General features: G+C 42.2%; 1 protein-coding gene across 13 annotated transcripts; it reads right to left on the bottom strand.

The window, feature by feature from the left end:
• Positions 1 to 191: 191 nt before the first annotated feature.
• Positions 192 to 25,158, bottom strand: wnk2 (WNK lysine deficient protein kinase 2). Of its 13 annotated transcripts, none has more exons than XM_055010959.1 (30): positions 23,618 to 25,158; positions 19,536 to 19,708; positions 18,842 to 19,062; positions 17,771 to 17,928; positions 16,361 to 16,449; positions 15,922 to 16,141; positions 14,784 to 15,054; positions 14,068 to 14,363; positions 13,014 to 13,940; positions 12,245 to 12,367; positions 11,246 to 11,278; positions 10,937 to 11,053; positions 10,365 to 10,781; positions 9,515 to 10,171; positions 9,183 to 9,232; positions 8,912 to 9,074; positions 8,703 to 8,819; positions 8,446 to 8,616; positions 8,265 to 8,307; positions 7,994 to 8,155; positions 6,911 to 7,782; positions 6,564 to 6,621; positions 6,395 to 6,459; positions 5,677 to 6,266; positions 5,335 to 5,567; positions 4,667 to 4,897; positions 4,410 to 4,508; positions 3,497 to 3,541; positions 3,067 to 3,383; positions 192 to 2,810 (listed from the first exon to the last, which is right to left on the bottom strand). In XM_055010959.1, the coding sequence occupies exons 1-30, from the start codon at positions 24,284 to 24,286 to the stop codon at positions 2,508 to 2,510; spliced, it is 7,890 nt and encodes a 2,629-aa protein (XP_054866934.1). In that variant the 5' UTR covers positions 24,287 to 25,158; the 3' UTR covers positions 192 to 2,507. The 13 variants fall into 13 exon arrangements, with proteins under 13 accessions (XP_054866934.1, XP_054866935.1, XP_054866937.1 ...); XM_055010960.1 differs by having other exon boundaries at positions 4,434 to 4,508; XM_055010962.1 differs by lacking the exon at positions 4,410 to 4,508.
• Between the last annotated feature and the right edge of the window lie 2,791 nt (positions 25,159 to 27,949).

The following is a 27,949-nucleotide window of genomic DNA, read 5'->3' as shown; positions in this document are numbered from 1 at the left end:
AATGGGTGCTTCACTGTTGACATTTAAAGACCAGCCCGTGTGCTTTGTCAAAACTCTGTTTACTCACAGAAATCTTTTCATGCAATGATAGCTCAGCATTGGTTGGAAAGCTTAAAATGATGAGATATAAAGAGACAACTTGCCATTGTACATCCTGCATGTGCTGTTAATGAAACAATTATAAAACTGTATGGTGTCAAGCAAAAACGAATTTATTATTTATGTCTTCAAGTATGTACAGCTTTTTTGAGAGAGTACCGATCTGACGAGGTCAGGAAAGTGCTGGGAAAACAGGTGATACGGCAGGCAAAAGCAATCGTACATCAAGCTTTCATTGCAAGCATTAAAGAGATTAAAGACAGAAGTTACTGGGTAAAGCACAAAGAAAAGAACTGCATAGGAGATGTTCTCAAAAATACCTGTCACCACTCAGGAAATTCTGCCTCAGAGACAAATACTTCCACAATATTGTCATACTGTGCAAACATGGAATGATTTTAAAGGGTCACTCCACCTCTGCTACAAATAAGGTTCAGTTTACTCGTTACAAAGAGTTCTACTTAGTCTGTGAAGACTGTTGTGTAGAGTCTTCTCTGGCTATGGAAACTGCCTTTTGAAGTTTGGAAAAACAACTCTGATAATGTCAAAGATGCTATTGTGTTGCATTATGGGAAATTTATCTTTCAGCATTTCAGGAGATTGGCCAATAAGTCATGATATCTCGGCCTCTTCTAAATCTATTTAAAGAAATTAACTTTTAAAAGTCGTGTTCTTGTGGATCCCCAAACAGTGTAAAAGTGCAAAATTAAATTGCCTGATTACCATATTGATTGTACAAAGCATGATTAAAGTAAAGGGAAACGGTGAAACCAGAACAAGATCAAAATAACTGCTTTGCTTCCGCTAGTCTGCAGTAATTGAAAACTGCATTAAGCAACTTGTCCGTGATAGCTCTGTTTCTGACCATCAAACCATTGATGCATTTCAAAACTATTCTGAGGGAATTGTATACGTTATACAAGATATGCATTTAAAATTGAAGTGAGACTGTAACTGACTAAAACAATAAGAGCATAACATTTTTTGGAGATCTTTGAATTAGGTCAGCCTTAGTACATATGATTTGTCTATGAGCCAGAAGACGTTGGGAGGCCAGTGTCGAATAAACATAAATTAGAAAACCTATGCATTGTACAAATAAAATGTCAAACAGTTGTGGCTTCTCAATAACTCACATTCTTCATGTGCCTCTAACATTGTCAAACCATCAGCATTTATCAAACAACAACCAACCACACAGTAATCTCTTAAAAACCACAAAGGCAACAATATGTAAAGCTACAGATTGCATTAGTAGAGGTATGGGATGACTATGATTTTGACTCGTATGTTGAGTCCTTCAGCCCTCCTTGTCGCATGGTTTAAATGCCAGTTTCTCTTAACAATATCCTGTAACTGACCACATCAACCTGTGCACATTCAGATTATCAGTGTATTCATGCAGGTTGCGGTGCAGGTGGTAGAGCAATCCCACTGGAAAATGACTTCAGCGAACAAGGAAAAACTTACAGTAAATACATGATAACCTAATTTAGTTTTGGATCGTTTTTACAATATCTGATATTTAATGAACTGCAACACCACTTTATAGTGTTTTGTTACTAAATTAAATATGTTTTAATCCACATTCATTATTCAAATCACATAATTTACCAGTGAACGTGAAAGCATATAGAATATCTAGTGTCTGCTTTGAATCTAAATGCTTCACTTCAGAAAACTGAAACTGCAATTCAAGGCACTCTCACAGGTGTCTGTTCACCTGAAGATAAAGTTCAAGTTCATTCAAATCTCTTAAGGATATTTCAAGCGCTTGTGCTGGAAGCATTTCATTGATGAAGAATGAAACCTATCCTTGGACTGAGAGAGCAGAGTAAAGGAACTGGTCCTAGTGACCAGGATGTCAAGTCTTCACAGTGATGGCATGATGGTGGCTAATAAGGTGTTGCATTAAGACACATAGCTGCAGCACCAACCTATGGAGTATCTAATGGTAACTGTACAAACACAGGAGCTATGTACAGACTAACAAGAATTCATATATACACACGGCAGCTTAAATATTGGGGTGATATGAGCAACACAAACAACTATTTATATAAACACAACATGAATGAACAGTATGTTATGTACATTCAGTGAATGGCAATGTACATACATAAACAATGACAAAAATCTGCACTTTCAAGCCTGATTGGGCTAATTATACATCTTTAAAAGTACTACTACCATTGGACTGCACTCAAGGAATATGTATTGTAATATGGACATGAGGTATGTTGATGCAAATGAAACAAATAACATAAAATTCAAGAATGGAGACAAGTATGTACATATGGTTACATACATGCTGGTTAGATATATACAGTATATGCACATAAGATTGACTAGAACTATAATGAGATATCTTTTTGGTAACAGAGTTGGAAGACACAATGCTACTCAGATTAGAGAGTCCTCGCCTTGGGGTCGGTTGGCTGATATGATGAAGCTGGAAAGGGGCTGTGGGCATCCTGGGCTGAGGGCACTGCAGGAAAGGCAAACACTCCTGAAGGAAGGGGGAAGAGCAGCCCAGGCCACTGGCTAACAGAGAGAGGCGAGGACAAGGCCCTGAATGGAGCAGGGGAGTGTGACTGATAAGTGAGCTGAGGCCCTGCAGAGGGGGTGGTCATCACTGCTGACCCAGGGCTGTCAGGCCATGTCAGGGGCAGATTGCAGGCCTCTGAACCTGGGGCTGTCCATGATGATACCTAGAAAGGTTACATAATGTAAATAGTGCACAAAGTCATTCAGCTAGCGACATTGTTAGCCAGACTCGTGTGTAATAAAGATTCTGCTGAATGCTGTCATCTGCACAATTCATAATCTCTAATATTAAGGCATTTGCATGAGTATTTTAGTGTATGTAGTTTTCTTCACTTGAAGCCGCACTACCTAAACACTGCAAATATGTACTTCTTCTATGACCTAATTTCTAAATTGGAACAAAACTTTCATGACACTCACATCTGAAGGACTAGCAAGCTGTTCACATGTTCGAGGGACAATCTGATCCCAAAGCTGCTGTCCACTGATACTCAGAGAGTTGGTGCGTGGCCGGTGGGTCACAATAAGAACTTCCTGTGCCCAGTCATCCATCAGCCGCTGCAAGTCTTCAGGCAGGTTGTTTTCAGTGGCACTCATGGATGTGCCACTGTATGTCTTGTTGTTGCTGTTATTGGCCTGAGCCTGGGCCAGACCTATCACTGGCTGATGGGGAGGAGGCGTGATGCCGGTAGGAAGTTGCTGTGATTGATTGAAAGCTGAAGCTGAAGCTCCAGATCCTGAGAAGACACACACACATATCCCATGATGCTATGTTCAATGAGGCGGTTAGACTGATGTAGACAACATCATCTGGATTAATTCAAATTAGTAAAACACTATTTTCACGTACTGCTGCCACGCTCTTTGCCAAGACACAGTCGCTTCAGTGTTGACCCTATGGGAGAAAAAAAGACTCAATAGTAATTGTGATTTACATCATCAGGTCATAATGTTCAGTAACAGGATGCAGTGGAATACAAAGCTACTAAATGCTGCCAGACAGAAAAGGAACAAACAAAAACCACACTAACAAATGGGTAAGAAAAGCAATCAGCTCCCTGAAATAAGACAGTCCATATATTAGGAAAGTCATGCAGGCTGCCCAGATAAGAGCAATATTAAAGTGCAGTGTTGACGTATTGAAGAGACAGAGATTAGAAAGAACCGAGAGAGATTAAAAAAGAAGAGTGATTACAAAATTCACAGTAGCTTGGGATGCATGAAGCATGACCATGCAGAAATCCATTTCCTTGTGATGTGAGGTGGATAATTCACAAAACTATGTGTCATAAAGTGGAGAAAGAGCACTAGTATCAGTCAAAGACACTTGAAATGTGAGGTAATGCACACTACTAATAAAATGAATGTTGATTATCCAAACCTTGAACTTGTAAAACACAGTGACTGCAGTAAAAATAACTACTGTTAAACTGAGTAAAATTCAAATTCTATCTTTGCATGGAGAAATCTATGCAAATTGGTAAATAACAAAATGAAATAATGTTTAAAATGAAAATATGTTTTATCAATCAACGTGTCTAAACCAACTGTATTCCTTTGGGGTTTGAATAAACAATATATTTTTGTGAACGCAAAAACAAATCAGGAAGAAAGTACTAAAGATGAGGCGAAGCAAAAGAAAATCCAGTAGTGTTGCAGAATAGTCTGGCAGAGACAAAAAATATCCGTGAACTGAAATTAGATCAATAGAAAATATGGAAAACAAAAAAATGAAGCTATGTGGGAAGAGAAGAGATACAAACAGATAGACAAAGACACAGGCCCACTGAGAAATCTAGCTCGTGGCTTGCTACTCGATTTATAGGTCACTCTCTCAGATGGTTGAGGGTAATTAGACCAGCCTGTAGAGGGGCATAACCAAGGGAAGAAGACGACAGGGTAAGAAGAGCACATACTAATATACTCACACATTATGAAATAATTCTCTGGTAAATTTACACTTTATATTAGTGGAGAGACTGATGCACTATTATGCTCCTTTGTGTGTTGCGGCTGATACCTTGACCAAGTGGAGCTTGGGTGCCAGTGCCGTCTCCATGTAGTCCAGCATAAATGTTATCAGAAGACAGAGAGCCTTTGAGAGAACAGGGCTGCTTAGTCTGCACAGGCTCTGAGGTGGAGCTGGGAAGGTGGCTGGTGCATGAACGTGCTCGGCTGTGAGTGGGTAGAGGCCCTTTGGCTGGAGAGCCATTTAAACTCACTGTGGGCTCACTTGTGCCTGTCGCAGCACCTGGACACACAAACAAAACAAATAAATTAAAGAAAACCTCATAGGGGCTCCTTGTATTTGTTGGGTTTTCACATATATTATTGCAGTATCATAACTTCAATCCTAAATTAGTCAGATTAATCTCCATAATTCATAATATTGTAGGGTCTTAGCCTTAATATTTGTTATAGTCAGGTAAAGTTTTATTTTGTATATTCTTGTAGGATTAATATTTAAATGGTAAATTCACATCATACATAACACAGTAGAGCCTTCTCTATAGTAAAGCCAAAACTTTTATAATGTCAGTCTTATGTTTCTACTAGAAACCATTTTGACTGTTGCTTTAAATGTGCTGTATCAACAACGGTGACTTGACATAAACGTGAGGATGCTATTACTCCTTACATTTGCTGCAAATATTTCATTTATAATACTTATTACTCGAAGGGACTCACTGGCTTTGCTGGAGTCACTAGTTTTGGTTGTGACATTTCTAAATTGTTGAACCAGAGGACTGAGAAGTTTGCCTGGCTTCAGTCTGTGTTTACTGGACCTCTTCCTACGTCCAGCATGTGGTCCAACGTTAGAGATTCCCAGGCCAGAAGGAGGGACTTTGCCAAGTCTGCGATACAGCAGCTCCACTTCCCCTCGCTGATGGGCCTGCAGCTCTGAGATCTCCTTCAGATGTCTGAGAGGATGGAGGCAGGAATGTATTGATCACTTATGAGCTAAATGACAAACTATTTTAATATACAGACACTACATAAGACAGAAAATGAACCACAGGATATGCTTACTTCTCCCTGAGTCTCTGTAGTTCCCTCTTTATGTCTGAGTCCTCCATCTCTGAGTCGTTATCGCTGCTAGCATAGGCCGAGCCGTGGACACCTCCATGCCTGTTTGGTGAGTCAGAACTCTGCACACTGCTGCTGCGACCGGAACGACGGAGAAAGGCCACCGCCCTCTTCATGAGGTCGCTTCCTCGGCGCTCAGAGCGAGAGTGTTGGGACGGGGTGGCGGGGGCCAGTTTTGCTGGACTGCTCTCGGCCCCTGAGTCTGAGGACAGGAAGCGAGCATGGACCGTGACATCCACAGGGACAGACGTTGAGGTCAGAGCTCGAGGCAGGGAGCCCCGCTTGGCCATAGAAGGAGGCGTGTCCAGGTAGAAATCAGGTGGGGCAGAGTAGCGGCTGCAGCGTGTCCTCTGTGTAATGTCATCTTCAGTGCTCACCACAGAGAACCGGCCGATTGTGGTGGAGGTAGCGATGGCCTCAGCCTGAATGTGGTCCCCACCGTATCCCACAGGGTGCGCCGGTGAGGCAGCGCTGCTCCAGCTCCTTTGCTTCACATCTCGTCTGTTGGCCACTTCAGGAGGTACAGAGATTATCTGCCCAAAGTAAAGAACAGACTGAGTTGCAGCACCATAATGGTTTTGTGATTAGACATGCAAATTCAGACTGTATGAAAGACAGTTTCATCTCTGCCTTAAATATGAGAAAAATCTCCTTTTTGTACCTTGAATCGACCTCTTGTTCCGGAGCAGGAAGCAGAGTGAGGGACGTGTCTTCTTGACAGGGAAGCTGCAGGAAAATTTACACAACAGTAAATACTGCAGCAGTGCAAAAATGAACTGACATCAAAATTTTATGTTAGCAAGTCAATTGTGTGAGTGTGCTGTACATACCACACACAGCTGAGTCACTCAGTGTGCTCAAACTATCCATTCTTTCTGGAATTTGAGGCTTGAAGAGGTGACAGGACAAGAGATACACAAAAATGAGATGCAAGAAAACTACAATAACAACCATCATTGTCCTATAACAAGCTTTGAGGAACATCTAACTAAATAATTGTGACGAAATCTTACTGTAGCTTAATGGTTTTCTTTAAATCTGTTGCACAACTATAATGTACTTCCATGTATCTGAGTGATATATAGTATAGTTTATCATATCTGGAATGTAGCTGACAATGAATCAAGCAAAGTGCTGAACACCAGCAATAAATAACAGACAGTGTTGTTGTGCTTACCAGCTGTTCTCCTGCCCTGTAGCGTCCCTCCCCTATCGGCCCTGGTGTGCTGTTTCCTGACCCTCCTGTGGCGCTGTCTGGACCAGGAGGAGACTGGATGTACTCTGTGCCGGATCCCGGCGTCTCTGCAGCACTGCCGGATGGATACATGGGAGCATATTCCTGGTAGAGCAAATTCCTCAGCTTTTCATCCAGGGTCTTTATAGTGCTGTCCACAAATCCCCCACGGCCCAGCCTCCCTTCACCATCGGACTCACTGGGCCCTGCACCGTGTTGGGATGGCGCTGGGCTCTGGGGTAGTGAGGACACTTTGGTCCCTCCAACGGTGGAAAAAGGCTGGTGGAGCACCACGGGCTGCTGTGGTCGCTCACACCGGGCTGCAGGGGCGTAGGACACAGATGGCGGCTCTTTGGCTGAACCTGGATCCTGAAGAGGAAGTGGAGTGAGAGGAGACCCACCCTGTGAAGTGCTCACATCCAGAGACAGCGGCATGACTAGAGGGCAGCAGGGCACCTCATCAGCAATAGAGACAGGACATGTCATATCGGGCATCTGCTGAGCTGCGTGGATTGGGGAGATGGAGCCCAGAGGAGACCCCTGTGAATCTTCTAGTGGGAAAGACGTGTGTGGGGATGATGGGGGCAACGTTTGAGCTCTGGCTGGCTGGGCTTGATGCACGCTAGGCTGCACTAAACTGCCTGCTGGCTCCACCGAGGACACTGACTGGAGGGTCGGTGGTGCAGAAACAGGAGGTGACAGAGTGGCCAAGAGAAGTGGGTCTGTGTTGGACATTATTGGAGGACTACAGAATCCATAAACCTCGTAGGAAAAGCCTCCACTTCCACCAGACATTGTGGAGGATGATCCTTCGTCTGCAAGAGAAAAAAAAAAAAAGAGGAGCAAAAATTATACACCATATAGGATCCGAACAAATTCAAACTCTGATATTTAATCTGTCGTGAAGTCATCATTAGCTCATCATAGCAGAAGGATGTTTTGTAATTCAGCTGCCACAAGGTAGTGCTATTGCTCCACGAAGTTGCCAGATATTATGCTGACGTTGCTCTATAGAAACAAAGTCACCTCTGGATGTGGAGGGCCTTGCAGTGCCACTGTCAGCAGGCTGGGTGGTGGCTGAGCTGCTAGGGGACTGTGTAGTTGTCCCATCAGACGGAGTCTCCTGACTAGACATAGGTGTCTCCTCTACAGGGCAGATTATGAACCATCTCTTTCCTGTGTGAAGAACTGCAACCCATGAGATAAAAAAAAAAATTGGCACAAGTTAATGTGACAAACAAAAAGGATTCACCAGACATGTATAAAGGTGCATTTTTGAAAAAGAACACTGTTTTACCATTTTGCTGATAGACAGGCTGAGGTGCTCCAGGCTGCTGACTCTACAGGGAGATATACAGATGAGAGATAAAGCATCGTGCTACTTGCTTTGCTGGTCTGTATTTGTCTTTATCCATGTTCATGAATATGTTTAAGTCCATGTCTAATGTGTTTGTACAGATTTTCTAACCCCTTCTTACCTCTCCTGCTAGCCCGTCACACGTCTGGCCTTGTAGAGGACTACAGCTCAAAGTTTTGTCCCTCTCACCCTCCATGTCTTCATTCAGCATGTCTTCAGCTTTGTCCACAATGTCCTTTAGCTGGTCGATGAAGACCTCCTTCTCCAACAATAGGATAAACCCATTCTCTACCTGTAAGCGTACAGTTTTAAAGATGTTAAGCAACGCCACAAGCATAATCAGTAAAAAAATTCAAAAACGTAAAAGGCTGAACTTACCATGTAAGTGGCAATTTCCTCCGGAGCGTCTCCATCCAGGTCGAATTTAAATGTCACCATTTTGTGGTTGTGAGTCTCCAGCTGGCATTCTACCATTTTATCACCAGTGTTGCAAACCTGCGGGGGCAGCAGTGACATTTTACAGCCAGAAACATAAAGACTGTGAGAAATTGTAACTTTTAGTAGCCACAAATTCCACCATGACTCACATTGAGCATGCTCAGTTTGGGTTTGCTCGTCTTTTCTTGCCTGGAACGTGTGCGGGCCGACTTGCGGTGATGTTTCCTGGGTTTTCCATCCCCTTTCCCCCCGCTAGCCAAGCTGTCATAGCCGTCACTTGTTTCCTTACCAGATGCTACATCAGAGTTGAGACTGTAAATGGGAAAGTTTGAAACACGTTATCACCTTTACATCAAAAAAAAAATATAAAGAGAACAGACTCTGTATAGAGCTGAAAGTCACTGAAAAGCAGACACACACCTGTCATATGCATAACTGGGTAAAGATATTAGTTTGTCCCGAAGCACATCCTGAAGAAAGAAAAATGTTCAAAGGTCAAAGATTTATCTATACAGAAAGAGTCATTGCAGGACCAAGTAACACTAATAATAATGTTAATGTGTACTGATTTGAATTCAAACTTAAACTTCTTAAACTAAGATGGACTGGTTTCATAATGGGATGGATGTATAAAAACAATTAGACTTCATTCGTGGCAATTTTAATTCAGCAAATATACATTTTTAGGAATTTGATTATGGTATAAATTAATATTGCCCCCAAAAAAGTACAGACTTTGGCTCTATCCATACCTCTACACAAGGCTCTTGTTGAAGAGTGCTAGATGCAGGTGTTGTCTCTAGGTTTTGCTGAGTTGTAGCCAGGTTGGCACTCTCAGGCACTGAGACTGTCTGGATGCCAGCAGGCTGCAGAACAGGAGCTGCGACAGGAGCTGGAGCAGAAACAGGGGCTGCAGATTGAACTGGTGCAGGCAGACTGACAGGGACTGGGCCTGAGACCAAACCTGGGACAGAAAGTTGAGGTTTGCCCATCGCAGAAGGTTTGTCTGAGCTAACAGAAGAGACATTTGTTTGTTCTAAATTGGGACCTGATCCAGACATCGGTGCTTGAACTGGGGTTGAGGCTGGAGCTTGTACTGCTGTTGGAACTTGTACTGGGATTGAAGCTGGGGCTTTCAGAAGGGTTGAGGCTGCCGTTTGAGCTGGGACTGGAGGGACTGAAGGTTGGTTCCGTGCTCGCATCAGAGCTGGCGGTTGTGCTGGGGCTTGAGTTTCAGCTTGGACTGTACCGGACACTGAGACCGGGGCTGGAATAGTTAGGTCCAGGCCAGTTGCAGTAGTTTCTGTATCTGCTCCACTTCCCCAGAGAGGAGTCTGAACAGCAGGTGAGACAGGGTGGGCCACAGACAAAAGTTGAACATCTCCCAAAGTGCCATGTGGAGCAATCACCTGCACGGAGAAAACACGAAACAACACATTTAAGGAATCCTTTCAGCTATACCAAGCTTTGTTTACCTACGCATCCCCAAACGCATGCCCTGCATGCATTACATGGTTACACCATTAACACACAACGTCACCTTAGCATTATAGATTTCCCACGACCACAACCATTACAGTGAGAACTGAGTCAGATATTCACCTGCACAGGCTGCTCAACCAGTTGAGGCTCAGGGTTGGGGACGGGGTATGGGGTGGGTTGTACCTGAGAGAGGGGTAAGTGATGGGTGGAATGGAAGGTACCGAGGTTTGGCTGAGATGTGGGAGGGCCGCCCTGGTGTTGTGACACTGCAGGGGATGTGGCCATAGCAAGAAGTGGAACGGGGAGCGCCACACTGGGCACGTGCTGAGGGGTGGACAGAGGAGTCTGAGGGGTGCCAAGAGTGGGTACAGGGGGGAAGGTAGCATGAGGGGTCAGAGGGAGAGAGGGATGGTGGGGTGAAGGGGAGAAGTAGGCGCTAGACATAGGAGGGTCACTGCTGCTGTAGACAGACGGCAGAGGGGAGAAGGAAGGAGGCTTGTGCCCCCCTGTTTGAACTACAGGATATGGTGAGGGAAACTGGGAAAGAAAAAGGGAAAATGATATAAAATGAACAAAGACAACCAGTGGATAGAAATAACATTCACACAGGCCCCTTATAACCTACATGGACATTTTGTAGGATGCTTTTTGTTCTGAGTTGTTCGTGTGTTTCTGATGCTACCACAACACACCTGTGTGCTGATTTGCAGGGGCAGGAGTGGGGGAGGAGCACTGGAGACTGACTGTGGAAAACTGGTGGATGGGTCAGGAGGACTCAGGTGAGATGCAGGCTGCTCAGCAGAAAACAGCTAAGACAGGAAATCAAACATTTTGTTTTTTTATTTTGAGAGTATGAATTTTTAAATGGAAATACAAACTAATTCTCAGTTAAACTGACAAACTCTTCAGTTCTAAAAGCTCCACTTCGATACAAGCGAGCTGCAAGGCAGGTAAATTTGGCGATTTAGTTAAGCTGTGTGATTTGCAGTGTACTGCTCTACCTGGGGCAGGATAGCAGCTGGTTGGAAGTGGCACTAAAGGGAGGAGAAACAAATGGGAAGGAGACACAAACCACATGAATAGCTGTTCACATACACACACACACACACACACACACATATATACATAGATATACAGAATACATTGACTGTAAGGGAGAAAATCAAATGCACTTTTGTCCTCACACACACTTCTGCAAACACTGTGGTTTAAATGAACTGTGCCACTAAAGAAACGTATTTAACAAAATTTGTAATTTTGTGGAGCAGTCAAGTGAAGCAGCCTGCAAGTGTGCAACTACCCCATATCCCAAACATGCTTATATGTTCAGATCAGCCAGCGATACAAACACCGTTACTGTACATTTATATGACCTACACTATAAAAAAAATCTATTTTTTTTCTTTTCTTATTTGACAGATTTTTTTCAGTATTATTGAACAACACAGAAATGTAATTAAAATTACTAATATAGACTTTGACTTTAAATTTAATGTCATGTTTTACATTAGCTATTAAAACATTGACATAAACAGACTTGAAATAAATTAGAAATTTTATTGCAGTTGAACAAATATTTGCTTTGAATTGAAGAAATGAAATGTTTAAATTTAAGTTTAATACTGTAAATATCTTTCTAAAATGACATACAATTACTGACAACTAACAAAACATCTATTATTATATATTGTAGGTAATAAAATAGTTTTGCACATTTAAATATCCCTCATTAAACATTAAAAAGCTCCCCGAAACTCTGCAAAAATTTTTAAAAAAAACAATGGACTTTAAATTAAATGAAAATATGTTTAATTTGAAAACTACTGTATGTTTATGAGATGATTATGAGATACTACACTGGGATACTGGATACCATAGCTTGTTTTTTAACAATGTATCCAGGCAGCCGAGTGAGCTAGTGACTTTCAAACTTGTGCTTCCTAATTCTGATTTTAGGGTCTCACTAGAGCTGTTGCATCACACTTGGACACATGAAGTACCTGCTCCTGGCTGGGTTGGGCAGTAAGCTGTGTCTGTGGAGTCGGGGCTGCAGCTGGAAAGCTCTGTGCTGTCTGTCTATTCTGGTGCGCAGTGGAGGCTGGAGTAGCTGGAGCAGAAGCTGTCTGTCAGAAACACATAAGAGAGGCCAAGTTTATAATATGAATGTGCCTCTGCAAAAACAAATTAAGCTCAAAGTTTAATGTGTCAAAGCAGGGGTAGTCACTGGTAAGAATGTACAGAGGAATGTTTTTTTAGAATTAGAATTAGAACGGCTTTATTGTCATCATTACATAGCATGACGACAATATAAATAGCTTCCGCTGGACGGTGCACAACAACAAGCAATAAGAAATAAAATATCAACATTAAATAATAAAATCAAATGTACATATATAAGAAATCAATATTAAAAATGACAACATCTGCAAAGGAGGCCAGATATATACAATATGGGAGGTAAATGAAATGGAATAAGAACCAGTAGAATATGATAAATAGCAGTTGGCATGGTTCATTAGGGGAAGTTAAAATGGAAATGGGGATCTGCAGCATGTTTCTATCATCACACATCATGCTCACTGCAATACACTCTACAACTGAAGCACCTGGAGCGAGAAAATTGAGCCCTTATTGAGGATTAAGCAGCAGCAGACCGGCTGTTAACATATACGGCCAGAGGAGTGAGGCAGCGGGCAGCATCATGGATGATACAGCAGACTGCTGCTATGGCACTATTAAGCCTGTGTGAAGCCCCCCTCTCTGACCTACCAGTGGATCTGTTCTGCCTTCGCTGTAATGTGGTGATAACAGCAGGTTCTTGTCCAGATTTGGTTGACAGAAGATGGGAACATCCAGGCTCTGACTCTTGTGTATATCCTCAGATACTGAGGAAGTACTACCCCCTACCTCCCCCTGGCCGTGCATTGGATGAGTGACCCCTCCTCTATCAGACAGGGTGGGGGAACTGGTTCTGCGACTGACAATGTGACGGAGACAGTAGTTGAGAAGAGTAAGATCTCCACCTTCATACAAACTCCGTGGGAGCATGACTCGTGAGGGTGAGGAAAGACGTGAAGGTGAAGTCACCTGGGTTGGCTGACTGTCTGATGATGGGGTAGAGGGGGAGGTTGAATGAGTGGGCAAGGTGACTGCAGAACACCTCGAGTGATGAGGGGATGTAGCTGAGTCTGGCTTTGACACTGGAGTGAACTGGGTGGATGTGGAGAAGGTGCGTTTGTGCGAGTGCCCCAGTGATCCGCCTCCCTTCGTCCTGCCCTTGAGGAGGAGAGACATGCAGGCCTTGCAGTGGTGGTGGGGCTGTGGGCTGCGTGAGACATTCAGACGGTCCTCGGAAGGAGGTTGTAAATTCAGGGGGAGGTGAGGTGAATCAAAATAACTTGCTGAGTCATTATGAGAGTGTTGATGGAGGGGCAAGAAAGGAGATAATAATGATGGATTCTGGGCTTCCGATTTAGAGGATGGGTAATCTGCATTATGCACTGGACTCCCTGCGATATTTGTTGATGCCAGATCCTCTAATGGACACTGGCAGGGACTTGGAGTCACTGTCTTAGTGAGAGAGTGTGTCCTACACTGTAACATCTCGACCAAGGAGGTGCTGCCACGCCTAAGACACATTGTGCTCTCAGTGATGAGCAGGTTCTCATGGCAAACAAAGGGTTCACTGTAGTGACGCTGATCAGGTGTCATTCCAAAAAAGAAAATAAAATTTCAGTTATTTAAGCAAAGAACCCAAAAACACAAAATTAAAGTTTTAAGGCAGAAAATTTGGGGTGAAGTAGAGTAAGAAAGTCATACTCACTGTTTGACAATGATGCAGTTGTGCTGCAGGTTGTTGAAAGGCCCCAGGATGCAGCTGACCTGTGGTTTGCTGGTAGGCTCCCTGGTGTAATTGTGTGGATGCTTGTGTGTAGTTTTCATGTGAGGCCTGTGCTGTGGGTTGCTGGTAGGGTCCCTGGTGCAGCTGAGGGTCAGTCTGTGCAGGAGGACTGTAGATTATCTGAGCTGTTGAAATGGGTTCTGGTAGCGACTGGTAGGGGCCATTCTGTTGGTTGTTTAGATCATCTAATTGCATGGTAGAGCTCACTCCGCTGTCAGCTGTAATAACAGTAAATAAAACATTATAATTTTCCATGATATGCTCTGCAGGAAGGACAGAAACCAAGGGAGGACAGAGGACGAAGGAGACAGTGCAGTATCACCTCATTAAAATTCCAGCATTGGCTCATGATGTTACTCACAGACTGTAGTTGCTTTTTGGAATGTTTGCATCTTAAACTCTAAATCCTAATTCCCAATCCTTACTATTTCCTAAACTATGAGGATCATTTTTCAGTGTTTTCTAAGTTCTAAGTAAATAGCTCCAACAGCTTTCACTTTATATCTTCAAGTTGATAACCACAAAAAAAAAAGATTTTCATCATATGGGACCTGTACCCATGGTTAGACTCATTACCAGAGACTGATGTTACGTAATACACCATACATTCACGTGTTCTTTCAATTACAGTTTCTTACATGTGGTGGAGGTGGTGGTGGGCACGGTGCAGATCAGAGTCTGCTGCTCCGACTCGTGATCCTCATAATCTGTAGCGGCTAGTGTGGCTCCCTGTGGAACAACAGTACCAGGAACCTGCAGTAGATTCTGCTGCGTCTTCTTCACAGCTACTTCACCATTTCCATTTGGCGAGACAGTCCGCTCCCTTCTCCATTTGATGAGAGCCACACGGTCTCGGATGGACTTCCCAACTATCTTCACATCACAGTCCAGGAAAAAACCTGATTCCACCTACAGGTAAGACACAGGTAAGATACTCAGAGCCGCGCAGAATGAAATACATCAAGGCTGTAACTCAAAACCCTATGTAATAAATCAGTACATTTTTATTCTCTTCTGAACTGCCTTGGTCTGCCTTTCCATAGCTTTACATGCAGTAGCAAAGATCAACATATCAGTTGCTCTAGTTTCAATCAATACAGAAAATGCTTCAAGTCTATCATTACAGACACTATGTTGCAGACCACTGACCAACTCCCATTTACACCAGACCTAATTAAAAGAGCCCAAAGTTGTGTTTTACAGTAAAGACAACTGCATTAATACCAGACACTTACATATAGGTGTTGTGATAATGGGATAAGACTACACAGGTAATAGTCAACTATTTGTCTTCATACATCAAAGGCAAATCATCACGTTTTCTCTGTGACATTGTGGTATATTATTATGCTTATTCCACAGCCACTAATCACAAGCAAAAAGAGACACTGTCTTAAAAAAAACAGCCGTGGTAATTAACTGATGATATAGCACAGACAAAAGTATTGTTGCTATGGTTACCTGTAGGTTAAAATTTCTTAGAGGCTAAATTTGAATTATTTTTGTAAGTGTTTTTATTCATTTAAACAACCACCTGCTAGCCAATAAGAAACATATCTTTATAATGGCTATGGCTGAGTTCACAAAAGAGCTTGTGGAATGTAGCTTGCAGTCTGGCCAGTACAGGGACAAACAGTACAAAAATCCTGTGTTTGCAATTTCTACCCACTCAGTAAAATGATATAGTAATAAGATTAACACCTGAAGGCACCTAATCCTACAACTGTTGTTCATTTATGTTCAATGACTATTTCAGAGACACATTTTTATTTTTACCATTTCTTGGGCGACTACTTCTGGGACTTCGTTCACCAAGTTAAAAGTAAACTCAATGGCACCAGTATCTTTGTATTTCCCCTTCAGCTTTTTCGGATCTTCGACCCACAGCTTTAGAGCAATAGATGATTTCTTGCCGTCATCTTCCTCATTGAGCTCCACCCGGACGCCCGTGTCCTCGGCAAAGAACGCGTGATTCAGGAGGTCCTTGATGGAGTACCTGCAAGGAAATGTACAAACACCAGCCACTGACTCACACCACAGGTTACTATGTCAGTAAAAGCTAATGATGCACATCACGGAAGAACTTCAGCTGTGTCAGAACCAAATACTGGTATTAACGTCACACTGCAGGAGCAGAAACAAAACAGTTTTAAGATGAGGGTAAATCTCTACCTACATAAAAAATGTGTCAGGTCAAAGATCCAGGCCCACTTACCTTTCTTCCCACCTGTGACAGATACACTCCCCTATTATCTCCTTAATTTCTGGGTCACTGACTTTGCTGTAGCTGGCAGGTTTCACTCCCTAAAAAAAACAAGCCAGTACCAACATGTCTCAGTTCACTAAATGACACAGTCAAAACAGCAGTACTTAGAGCATGACTGAATAACTGAGGAAACAACTTCTGTCTGCAGTGTCAGAAAACATTAATTACAGACTCTCCAAAACACATTTTCTCCCAGACATCTCAGCTCCGGGGATTAAGGAGCTGCTGCTGCACAAGCAGAGTTCTGAAGAGCTGCGACAGAAACAAGACTTTATTTTTCTTACCAATTAAAAGTTTAATTCATTAGAATCAAAATGCAAATTTGGCCCTGTAATACACATTTATGAGTTACATCACTAACTTTATGTCTCTCCTCCACTTGTGCTGTCAGATTTTATTAATATTTGCAAAATTGAGCTGACATTAGCTACAAATGCTACTCATTTCAGCTCAATACTGTTTTAAACAGTAGCTTAGCATTTAGCAATACTTCATGACCATCATAGACAAATGTGAATGTTTGTTTCCGTTGGCCTTTACATAACTCAACATTGAAAACTGATTAAGTTTTGGCCACGAAGAGTAAGATTTTAAGAAATTTACTTTTACTTCAGTTAAACATTGTATGTGATGTGCAATTCCATCAGCAAAACTGTGATATTTCATCAAAATTACTTTATTATACATGTCTCATTTAAAATATTGCCAACAACTAACTGTGTGCAAACCAGATTCTGCAAAAAGCAAAAAATTCTTTGTTTCTCAGCGCATCTGTGAAGCCTCAGGTAACTCAGCAACAACCAAAAATCACATGACAAAAATTCAGGGACTTTTTGGCTTGGCTGAACTGCAGGCTGTGTTTACACACATGGAGCAGAGAGAACACAAGCATGGAAACAAACTACAAATGTATGTTGCAAAATATCTACAAGTATGTAGAGTCACCATTGTTATAGTATTAGTGACATCTCTGGCACTTGGAAAATGGTTGTACAAGTTGATTCCATTTTTTTCAGTGTATTACAAAATAAATAAACATTCTTCTATTGTTTTATCAATTTGGATTTATTTATACCATTTGTTAGACATTTTGAGTTTTCTCTACTACTTCTACCCATGATTGTCCTGTTCACACAGAGGTGCATGACTTTATATTGCAGTTTTTAAAAAAAGAGCCACATTGATTAAATATGTGAGGGGAGGTAACAAAGCCCAGAAACTGCTTGGGGTCCAAGGCCTAATTGTGAGAAAATTATTATTTTAAATGACAAGACATGAGAATTGTGAAGCGGTAAAAATAGGTTTGGTTTTCTGTCACAATAACAACAGTAGTTTTAACTGCTTTAAACATGAACTCACGCTGGTGACTTTGCGGTAGATCTGAGCAGCATTTTGACACTCGGAGTAGGGGTATTCTGAGGTGGCCATCTCTAACATACACATCCCAAAGGCGTAGACATCCACAGCTTCATCATAGTGCTCCTCGTACATCTCTGGGGCCATGAACTCTGGAGTGCCTGGAAAATTAATGCAAGAGAGGGTGATAAATTATAAACTCACATGTGGTTACTCAGGTTTCATTTTATTTCAGTGAGATCAACAAGATATTGAGCATGCCTGCTAAGTCACGATTCCAAGAATTTTCCAATTACTCCCATGACATCAATAATATGAGGTTACTCTGTATCATTTTATGACTCTATTTGGAAAAAAGTGAAGAAGACACTGTAGAAGGCTTAAAGTAGATGCAATGCTGATTTTTATTTTGATTTAATACTTAGTAAAATTTATACTAAGATGCTCTTATTACCTGTGAAAGAAAACGTTAGCAATATTGTTGTCTGTAACATTAAATAACATCTCATGTGGGATTATGAGAAACATTTAACATTTTAAATATCTACAGAGAAACTGTTTTGAAACACATCAATTTATCATAATTTAAAGTTGATACAATGAATATTAAAAATCAACCATATAATTTCCCTTTTTTGTTCGATCACCCAACTCTACAGCTCCTTTCATCTTTATGAAGCTTTATACTGTTTTTCAATTATTATTCATTTTTTTGCTCATCAGTTTTGTTTTTGTCACAGGTATTTTTAATAAAAAAATCCAATACCTGCAGCACCAACTAGCACCTAGACACAGCTACAGACTTGCTGGTGAACACAGTAGAGCTTAAACTAGAGCGAATACTGGACTTTTATTCATCACCTTACCAGAGTCGTGATTTGAAATGAATGCCAGTGTTGCTCTGTGTCGGCTGGATGTATAAATAAGCAGCTAAAAATGTCAGACTTCTGTTTATGGGTTGTTTGTGCTGCCTCCAAGTAACCAAAAACACAGTTGTTCTTTCAGGTTTAAAACAGATATTCTAGTATTCACAATTCAATAAAACAGTGTTGTGCCAACCAGCTGATGACTAACCGATAACACTTTTAGCAAAAGAGGCCCTCTTCAGCGTTGCCAAACCCAGGTCTCCTATTTTGACAGAGCCTGTAGGACCAGTGATGAAGATGTTGTCACACTTCAGGTCTCTGTGGATGATGGGTGGAGTCCTCGTGTGGAGGAAGTGGAGGCCTTTGAGAATCTGTCTGCACCAGCTTCTGAGGACTTTAGGCTTCATGACCTTAAAGCGCTTTAGATACCTGTGAGAAGATTTTTTAAAAAGGGAGGGGGGGGGGAGCCATAACAGAAGTTTTAGGTAAAAACACTACTTCTCTAAACACATTGAATGATGTGGCAAATTCACATCTTAGAGTTTGTCCCCAAATGACCTCTCTATTGATAGAATATTTCTAATCAGCTGTTTCTATTTTGGAAATTGTCACTGCTTTTATAATGCTTCAGCAGCCTGAACATGGTGAATATCAATCTCTAATGACCATTCAGTTCTCAAGCTAATCCCTAACTCTCACCGACAAGATTTTCCTATTGTGTTGCCTGTGCTCTCAGTGAGACAAATGTGTTTTTTAAAAACATTTTGAGCAAGAGCATCTGCTTTTTTAAACATGAAAAAAACAGATTTACTGAGACGATGTCCTTCAGGGGGTATATATGTAATTTACAGTCAAGTATAAGCTTGAAAAGTTTTATTTTATATTTTCATATTAATACTCACGTTTTTAGTGTCCCTGAGGTCATTAGCTCCGTCACCAGAACAATGCACTTCTTCCCTTTCACCGGTGATTCCCAGAAGTCATAAAATCGCACGATGTTGGGATGCTGGAGAGCTTTTAACATCTCTGCCTCCTCTTTGAACCTCTGTCTCTCAGCTTTGGACAGTTTCCGTTCCTGAGGAAGATGGAGATAGACAAATTATTCTATAAATTCTCCCACACGGTCCTTTTTTTTCTAGCAATATTCTAGAGCCTTATCAACTGACAAGCTGCAGCAGTGATCAATATACTCAAATATAACCAGTTTACGGGGTGGTGGAGGAGGAGGACGGATGGGCTCAGTCATCATCATTTTAGTGTTTTTCTTATTTTTTCAGTGGCATTGTAAATTCTCCCTCAACTTCCTTTAAATAGTCTGATTGTTTCAGGGAAAATGGTCTGGTAGGACTGCCTGTGGTTAATGTTTAGAGTGAACACAGCTTTGGCATTTTGAGTGGGTAAACATGGGGGTCTGCACCATTTACTCTCTTTTATCACCACTGTGCATAAAACATGCTCTGCTAAAACACCTTAGAACTATGAGTAGAACCATTACGGCAGACAGATGAATGAAAGCCTTATTTAATCTGGTTTTGTCATGCAGAGACAGACACATCTGTCATGACAGATAAACACAAGCTTTAATCACATTTTAATCTGTAAATGTCAAATGTGCTGCTGGTAAATGATGGAACAACAACAACAACAACGGACCGTTAAGAGTTTAAACCATCCGGATGGGAAAATTTTCTTTTTCAATCACAAAGCATCAGAAGCATTAAGGAAATCTCTGCATCTGATGTAGTCATTGGGTACAATTTCTCAGAGTTTAAATCCTACATCTTTGGATATAGAGGACTGAGTGAACGTGCGTATACTGGATCAATATTTTGGCCCCTGCCTTCCCTGAACTGTTGTATAAATAGTAAAACAGCTGACAGCAAACATTCTCTACATTTCTGTTTCTCTCCCGTCAGCATAGCAGATACAACCCAATGGCTAAGGCCACGACAAATGCTACATGACCTCCAGATTTTCTCCTCTGCTGTCTTTATCGGCATGCTTCGCTGGGAACAATTAGGGTGCATTTAGTGTTTTAAATGTCTGGGAGGTCAATGACCTACTGTACATCACATGGCATTGATTATTGACTGATGCTGTGGAATCAGATTTCCCTCACAGCCCATAGTGACCTATACAGTACGCAGTCTAATGCATCTTACATTTCGTGCAGCATTGCAAAGGGTACACCTCTCTCTTTAGCTACCTTCATCTTACTGAGGACAAACATTATTTCAGTTTACCACATTTCTGTATCCTGTCAGTTTTCTAGTCAGTTTACATAAAGATTATTAGGGATGTTGTACAGATAAAGAACTAAGCAGGGTGTGGCAACACACAATCTGCTTTACTGAGACTTTATTTTGCACATAAAAACTGAGTAAGAAACTACATTAGAGGCACTGATGTTTGTATCTAATATAGTGCAGTGAGAAGCCAGTGCTTCTTGTTTTACTGTGGCTCATACAACACATCTTCCATGCTGTCCTTAAGTGAACCCACCCTCTCTCTCTCTTGGTGCAGAGGGCTGCATCAGCAGGATTCACTCTCCAGACACATCTGTGTGGTACCACCACAGGGATATAAGTTGGCGTTTAGTATTCATTACTGAGCAATCAGACAAGGCAAATAATAATGTACAACAGTGAGATATGAATCTCAAAGTGGTAAAGTGTTTTGCCATTTTACTAAATCATGTTGCACGATGTGATAATTTCGGGTAAACAACTTGCTCAGCAGATGTCTGATCATCATTCAGCAGATGAATAAGTAACAAGCAGTCTGATTTGCTCAACACCGGGCTCCAACTTCTCTTCAAATCTGATTCATGAATCTTTCTGTGAGTATCTAGGATTTCTGCTGTCTCACTCTTAGTCCTACCCCCAAACGCACATACACACACTGTATAGACACAGTAAAGGCACAGCATTTGAGTTACAGCAGCCTTTTGTGAGTGAGCCACACCGGCACTGGAGCTCTGAAGGGCACGGCCTCATCTCCAGGGACAGAATGGTTGAATCATCACTAGATCTCCACTAAGAACCTGCTCAGACGCCCCACAGATACAAACAGGCGCTTGTGGTCGAGATCATCACACATGATAGACGCCTTCCCTGATATACATTCAAGGAAGTATATTTTTCCTCTTTAAAATTCTGTTAATAATGTAGAAGTGTTTAAAATTATCCCCAGTGGTTGGTCTCTCTCCTGACTGACATAAAACACTGAGAGAACTGTAATTTAAGCTCTTTTAAATTCCTAATGGAGTGAAAACTGAATTTTACCGTATCATTTCAATATGGGAAATACTGTTACAAAAGCAGCAAAATGATGCTTAATCATGAGGAGACAAAAAAAAAATCACTCTTCCACTGAGAGGGAGACCTGCAGTGGGTGAGGGGCTACATCATCATCAGCTGGAGGCTGATTTTACTGACTTCTAGAAGGACCGTCTGAGGTTTAACCTCAAAAGGAGACTCATTACACATATATGCTGTTAACATTTACCAAACAGTGAACGTCAGTTTCATTCCAAGCCTCACTGGGAACTAGACCTTTGTTTTTGCCAATAGAAGCAGTGAGATAAGCACAATGTAACAGTGTTTTAATTCTACGTCTGAACCTGATTGAGTTGGGCTGTAATTTTTTATCAGTTTTTCCCAGGGGCCTGACACAGTGAACCTGGATTCTGCAAGAGTGGGAAGACAAAAAAAAGCATCAGCTCTCTTCACTCTGCACTGAAATAATGCTGCATGCCACACAAATGTTCCTCTCAGTAGGATCTTATAAAAAGTTCCTAAAATGCTGCTGAGGTGCTGACTCAGCCTCAGCTGGGTTGGGGTTTTAGCGCCTGTGAAATGACTAAACAGCAGCATACAAGTGAAAGTCAGTTCATCAAGTACAACAGGCAGCAATTTAAAGTTTGGTGAAATTATTTGTTGGGGAAAAATAGCATACTTCTGCATAATTTTTTTTTACAGCAGTATTATCGATTCATTTTTCAGGTGTTATCTCTTGGTCAGCTTCTGCTTGTCCAGAAATTTCCCCTGGACAGACTTGAAAAGCTTAGCACATTTTTAAAGGGCAGCCACAGTCTACAGGTCTGACTACAGGCTAATCTGTATATCACATGGACTGTATCTAAACTGATCATTAGATTACCACATACACAGATTAGTGATACAGCAAGCTGTCGCTGCTATGAAGCACTGAGTTTACTGTACATTATCTCCTGCTACAACACTTCTTTAAAATTTGGACTAATTAAAGTGTCATTGAGTTCATCTGCTGATGCCGCTGAATAACATTTAGGTGTCAGAGCAAAATGGCTTTAAGTCAATACACTTATCAGGCACTAATGTACAGAGGACAAGGCAAATACAGACTTTTTTTGACATGTCCACTTTGTAAAATACCAATATTAGTATCTCTACTTCAGTAGGTTTAGAAATAGAAAAGATTTAGGCTAAAAGACGGAGCACTAAAAAAATGCTGAAGAAGTGACAGAAAGTTTTTCTTAGTCTGCTTTCTTTTTCCAAAAATAAAAATCCAGTCATCAGTATGGATGCATGTAAAGTAATTGTCTGTAATTGCCGACTGGTTGATCAATTTTATCCTGAAGCCTCTCATACATTATCTGAGGTTCAACTGAACCCATGAGGGGAATACGAAAACATAATAATACACAGAATCCTCAAAATTCATCCTGATACTTTGTCAGGGCGACAGCAAAGAGTTTATGGTCTGTTATGTGTCCATGTGTTTACTGGAAATGCACAGATCTTCAGACTATTTTCTCACCATTTTAGCTTCACCTGAATGAAGAACAGTTCAATGAAGTAACCCTGTGTTTGATATCACCTCCATAAAGACCCCTGGTTGCCCACATTGGCATAATGTGTCTTTTAAACAAACTAAAAACAACATCTAATGCTACAGGCCTGGATCAGCTGACTGACTGCTGCTGGACTTTGAGTGAACCCACCTGGAGTTCACACCACGCCACCTCCACCCAGGTGTCCGTGTCCAGACCTTTGTAGACGGTCTTGAAGGACCCTCTGCCCAGCTCAATGTCAAACTTGAGGAAGCGGCCCCCCGGTGAGGTGGACACAGCCTTCATGCCGGGCTCCTCTTCGTTCTCATCACTTCCTGCTTTACCTGTGACATCGGAGGGCACCACCTCCGCCTTGGGCTCGGTTTCGCTCCGGTCTCCCCTCTCCTCGTCCGCGCTCACGCTCTCCGTGGCGCTGTCTTTCAGGCCCACCTGGCTCTCCGTGCTGGAGGTCTCCTGGAGGCGGGTTCCGTGCAGAGCTCGGGACCGACTCCGATCAACGATGGTCCGCAGGTCGATGTTGAGCACCGGGCTGCTGTTGACAAACTCCGGCGCTTCCACCGGCGGTTCCTCGGAGTCTGACACCCACAAACTCCGTCGGATGAACCTCTGGCGCACCAGCCCCTGGTACTCTGTGGACGGATACGCGCTGGGGTCACTGGCTCCTCGCAGGGCTGCGATTTGTATGTTGACATTGTGGTCCGTCCCATTCTCATACACAGGCCTACAGGCATTTGCATTAATGTCAGAGTCTAAATTGGGTGCTGAGGAATATGTGGATCCCAGTGGCGGATCTTTGCTTGAATCCTCCGCCGCATCCATCCCTGGTGAAATTGTTAGACGCTCACCGGCGACATTGTGCAGGGAGGATGACGCTCCTCTCCCGGCGGTGGGAGAGTTTGCTGCCTACCTGCAACACTCTCATGCAGTGACGCAGTTCGCCAGCTCAGGATGTATGGCCCTGTGCCTCGGATTTGTTTAGGACGCAGAACATCCCCACAAAATGTCCAGCTCGGAGGATGCGTGCATTGCTCCCTGCCACCTCACGCCCCGGTCCACCTTGCTGCAATACAGCACGGAGCTCCTCTAGTTAAGCCTGATGTCATTGCCAGTTCAACCTATGAGCTCACGAAATCAGTTTCCTCCACATTGCATAAGATCCTCGCTCCAGCGCATAGTATAAAAATGCGATGCGGACAAAATCACTTGGCTACAGTGGGGATGTTTTCGACCGAACCACGCACCAGTCGCTCCAAACGCGCATCACGGGACCACCGAGTGCGCAGCAGTCATCACTCCCCTGTAAACACTCATCGACCCGGCCGATTCAAACGAAGAGCAGGTGTTCCGGGTGAGAATCTGAATCAGCTCCGAGAAGTGTGACCTCAGCATAATTTCATGCAACTATCCTCATGTGCTGCTTCTCCTCTGGCGTTGTCCTGGAGCAGAGCGCACGGTGGATAGAGGCGCTTATCAGATTATGCTCACTGCGGCACAGTTTGCTCAGAGCAGGCAGCTCTCAGCGAATCTCTCCCCGTCCGGCTGATACGGCCGTTGCCTTCTGAAATTTCATCTCTTACAGGTTTTGGGAAAAACTGGAATATTTCACGGCGCAGCCCACGCCCCTAGCAACAACACGTATCCAATAACTCGGCACGCTTTAAGGCGGCAACCTCACCCTCCCATGGCACAGGCTGTGTGGGCCACACCGCTGTCCGCCCTCACCGTGACGCATTCGGCCTCCAATAGGAAGAAAATAAGGCCCACCAATCAAAAGAGACGCTGGAGGCGATCAGATAAGACGCACCGGAGTCCTTTTTAATATTACAGTCATCCACATGGAACACGCAGGGAGACTGATGGGTAACAGACTCTCAGTGTTAGTAAGAGATGATTTCTCAGGTCATTTATAACTCAGACACTTATCACAGTGGGAGTTCATCCATCAGTTCATTTGAATTATTTTAGAGCTAGATTGTTCACCACACTGTAAAGAATTACATCTTAACAGTTTTTTTAATTTATTTTTTTTTAAACTGCAGCTTAAGTTTTTTTCAAACAATTATTTTCCCAGCTGGAAAACCAGACCGTGCTGCAGTAGCACAGAATGCTCTCAATCGTACTCCTGTAGAAGTTCATGAGAAGCTGTGAGGGGAGCTTGGCCTTTCTCAGCCTCCGCAGAAAGAAAAGTGTCTGCTGAGCCTTCTTCACCAAGTGGGAGGTGTTGGAGGTCCATGTGAGATCACTGGTGATGTGGAGACCCAGGAACTTGATGTTGCTGACCCTCTACACCTCCTCTCCATTTATGCAGAGAGGTAGGGGGGTCGTTTTCCTGGCTCTCCTGAAGTCCACAATGATCTCCTTTGTTTTGGTGGTATTCATCACCAGGTCACTGTCAGAGCACCAGCTGACCAGGTGCAGGACCTCCTCCCTGTAGAGGGTCTCGTTGTTGTCAGATATTAATCCCACTATGGTGGTGTCATCAGCAAACTTAACAATCGTGTTGGAGGGGTGGATGGGTGTACAGTCATGTGTGAAAAGGGTGAACAGGGCCGGGCTGAGGATGCAGCCCTGAGGTGCACCTGTACTCAATGTGAGTGTAATTAACAATATAGCCTGTATATAAAAGTTTATGCCCATACTATCAATTTAATGCTTTTCCTTGTAATATTAAGGTAAACCTTATTAGCTTTATAATTGTGCACCCTGAGATTTGAATGCTGTTACTCTGGATACAAAATAAGATGTTCAAAATATCGCAAGAAAATTGTGTTGAAAGGAGCAGCTTGAGGTTTTGTGGGCATCTAATTAGGATGCCTCCTGGGTACCTTCCTTTCAGGGTTTTCCAGGCATGTTCAACTGGGTGGAGATCCCAGGGTAGACCCAGAGCTCGATATCTCATCTGGCCTGGGAACACCCCGGGATCTCCCAAGAGGAGCAGCAAAGCGTTGCTGAGGAGAGGGTTGTCTGCTGAGCCTGCTGCTATGATCAGGCCCTGGACTAGAGGAAGGAAATAGATGGATAATGCAAAAACAAATTACAAAGATGCACTGTTCTGAAGGTTGAATCTTTTAGGCCTGTTGTCTCCTCTTTACACGCACTGGCTTTACGGAGGTAGTACTGGAGTGTTTGGGTGATATGTAGGCTTAAATGTCTCAACTGTACTAAGAAGGTGGATAAAGGGCAATGAGGAGTCTTGTATTGTCACCATGCTTTTCTGCGGCAGCTCACCATGCTCTTATGGCTCCTTAGATTTTTTTACTTTTTTTTTTTTACTTGAATAAACTCCTATTTTGTAAACTCTGGTGTTGGGTTTTGCTTTATGTTGCGGCCCACAAGTCGGGTCACGACACAGAGACTAATTAGTTGATATTGTAAATTTTCATCTGCATGAAGTAAACAAGAGTGTTTTGAAATCAATGATGGATCAATTTTATTAACTTCCAAAATATGTCTTTTACTGAAGAATCCAAAGCATGTATTAATACTTTTTTTTGAATCTATCTGATCATAATAAATAACCCCAAATCTGTCAAATAAAACCGCCTCACTGCAGAATTTTTAGGTCTATCAGTTTAATGAAGATGTAATAATTTAAGAAAATCTATAAATAACTATGTTTCTCTACTGTATTTGAATTAGAATATTTTACTTTCATTTTTTGTTTGTGATTACCTGTCATTGGACCATTTCTTTTATGATTACAGTGTATTATAATTATGTCATCACTAAAGATAAGTAAACCCCAGAAACCTGACAAGAAATACACAATCAGGTCCTTAAAGAGTTCAGACCCTTTGTCCTAAAGTCACTTTATGATGAATTTCTAGTGATGCGTAACAGAAAACGTAGTTTGTCATGTTAAAATGATATTTCCTAATGCTAATGAAAACATTTCCTCTCAGCACAATTGATATAATAAAGAAAAAATATAAAATCTAGTTAATCTTAGCAGAGTAGTTGTCTGTCATACATAACTTTGACCCACATGTTGCCTTAAATGAGGGTTTAGTGAGTTATTGTAGCAAATTGCTTTAAAGTAAGACATCAGTGTATTTGTTTTTTCCACGAACATCTGAACAGATTTAAATTTTATGAGATCAGCTTTACGAGGCAAATTGGCCCTGGTCACCAGGGAAACACTGGAAATAATGGGAACCAGTTGGTGGGTGGGGTCTGGTCTTCAAGGGCTTGTTTACAATGTGAAACTATGAATGTGTCAATGAAAGTGATGTCTTGGCATCCTATTCACCGGCTGTTCAACAGATGGCCACAAGACTTTTCAGTAGAAAAGCCAACCGGGTGCTTCTTGCTTTGTCATCTTTGCTTAAAGTACAATATGATTAGTTGTAGAAAACAGCCATCACAGATTAAAGTCTGGCCCCACACAACAAAGTGTGAAGCCTGTTAGAGGGCTAAACATGTACTAACAGAAATGGAGTCAAATCCAGTAACTACTATTTTTCTAAAAAAATATTTTGCAGA

Source organism: Amphiprion ocellaris, chromosome 5, assembly GCF_022539595.1.
Source record: "Amphiprion ocellaris isolate individual 3 ecotype Okinawa chromosome 5, ASM2253959v1, whole genome shotgun sequence".
NCBI classification, from domain to species: domain Eukaryota; kingdom Metazoa; phylum Chordata; class Actinopteri; family Pomacentridae; genus Amphiprion; species Amphiprion ocellaris.
The sequence above is the reverse complement of the archived record's forward strand: the minus strand, read 5'-3'. Positions and strand labels throughout refer to the sequence as shown.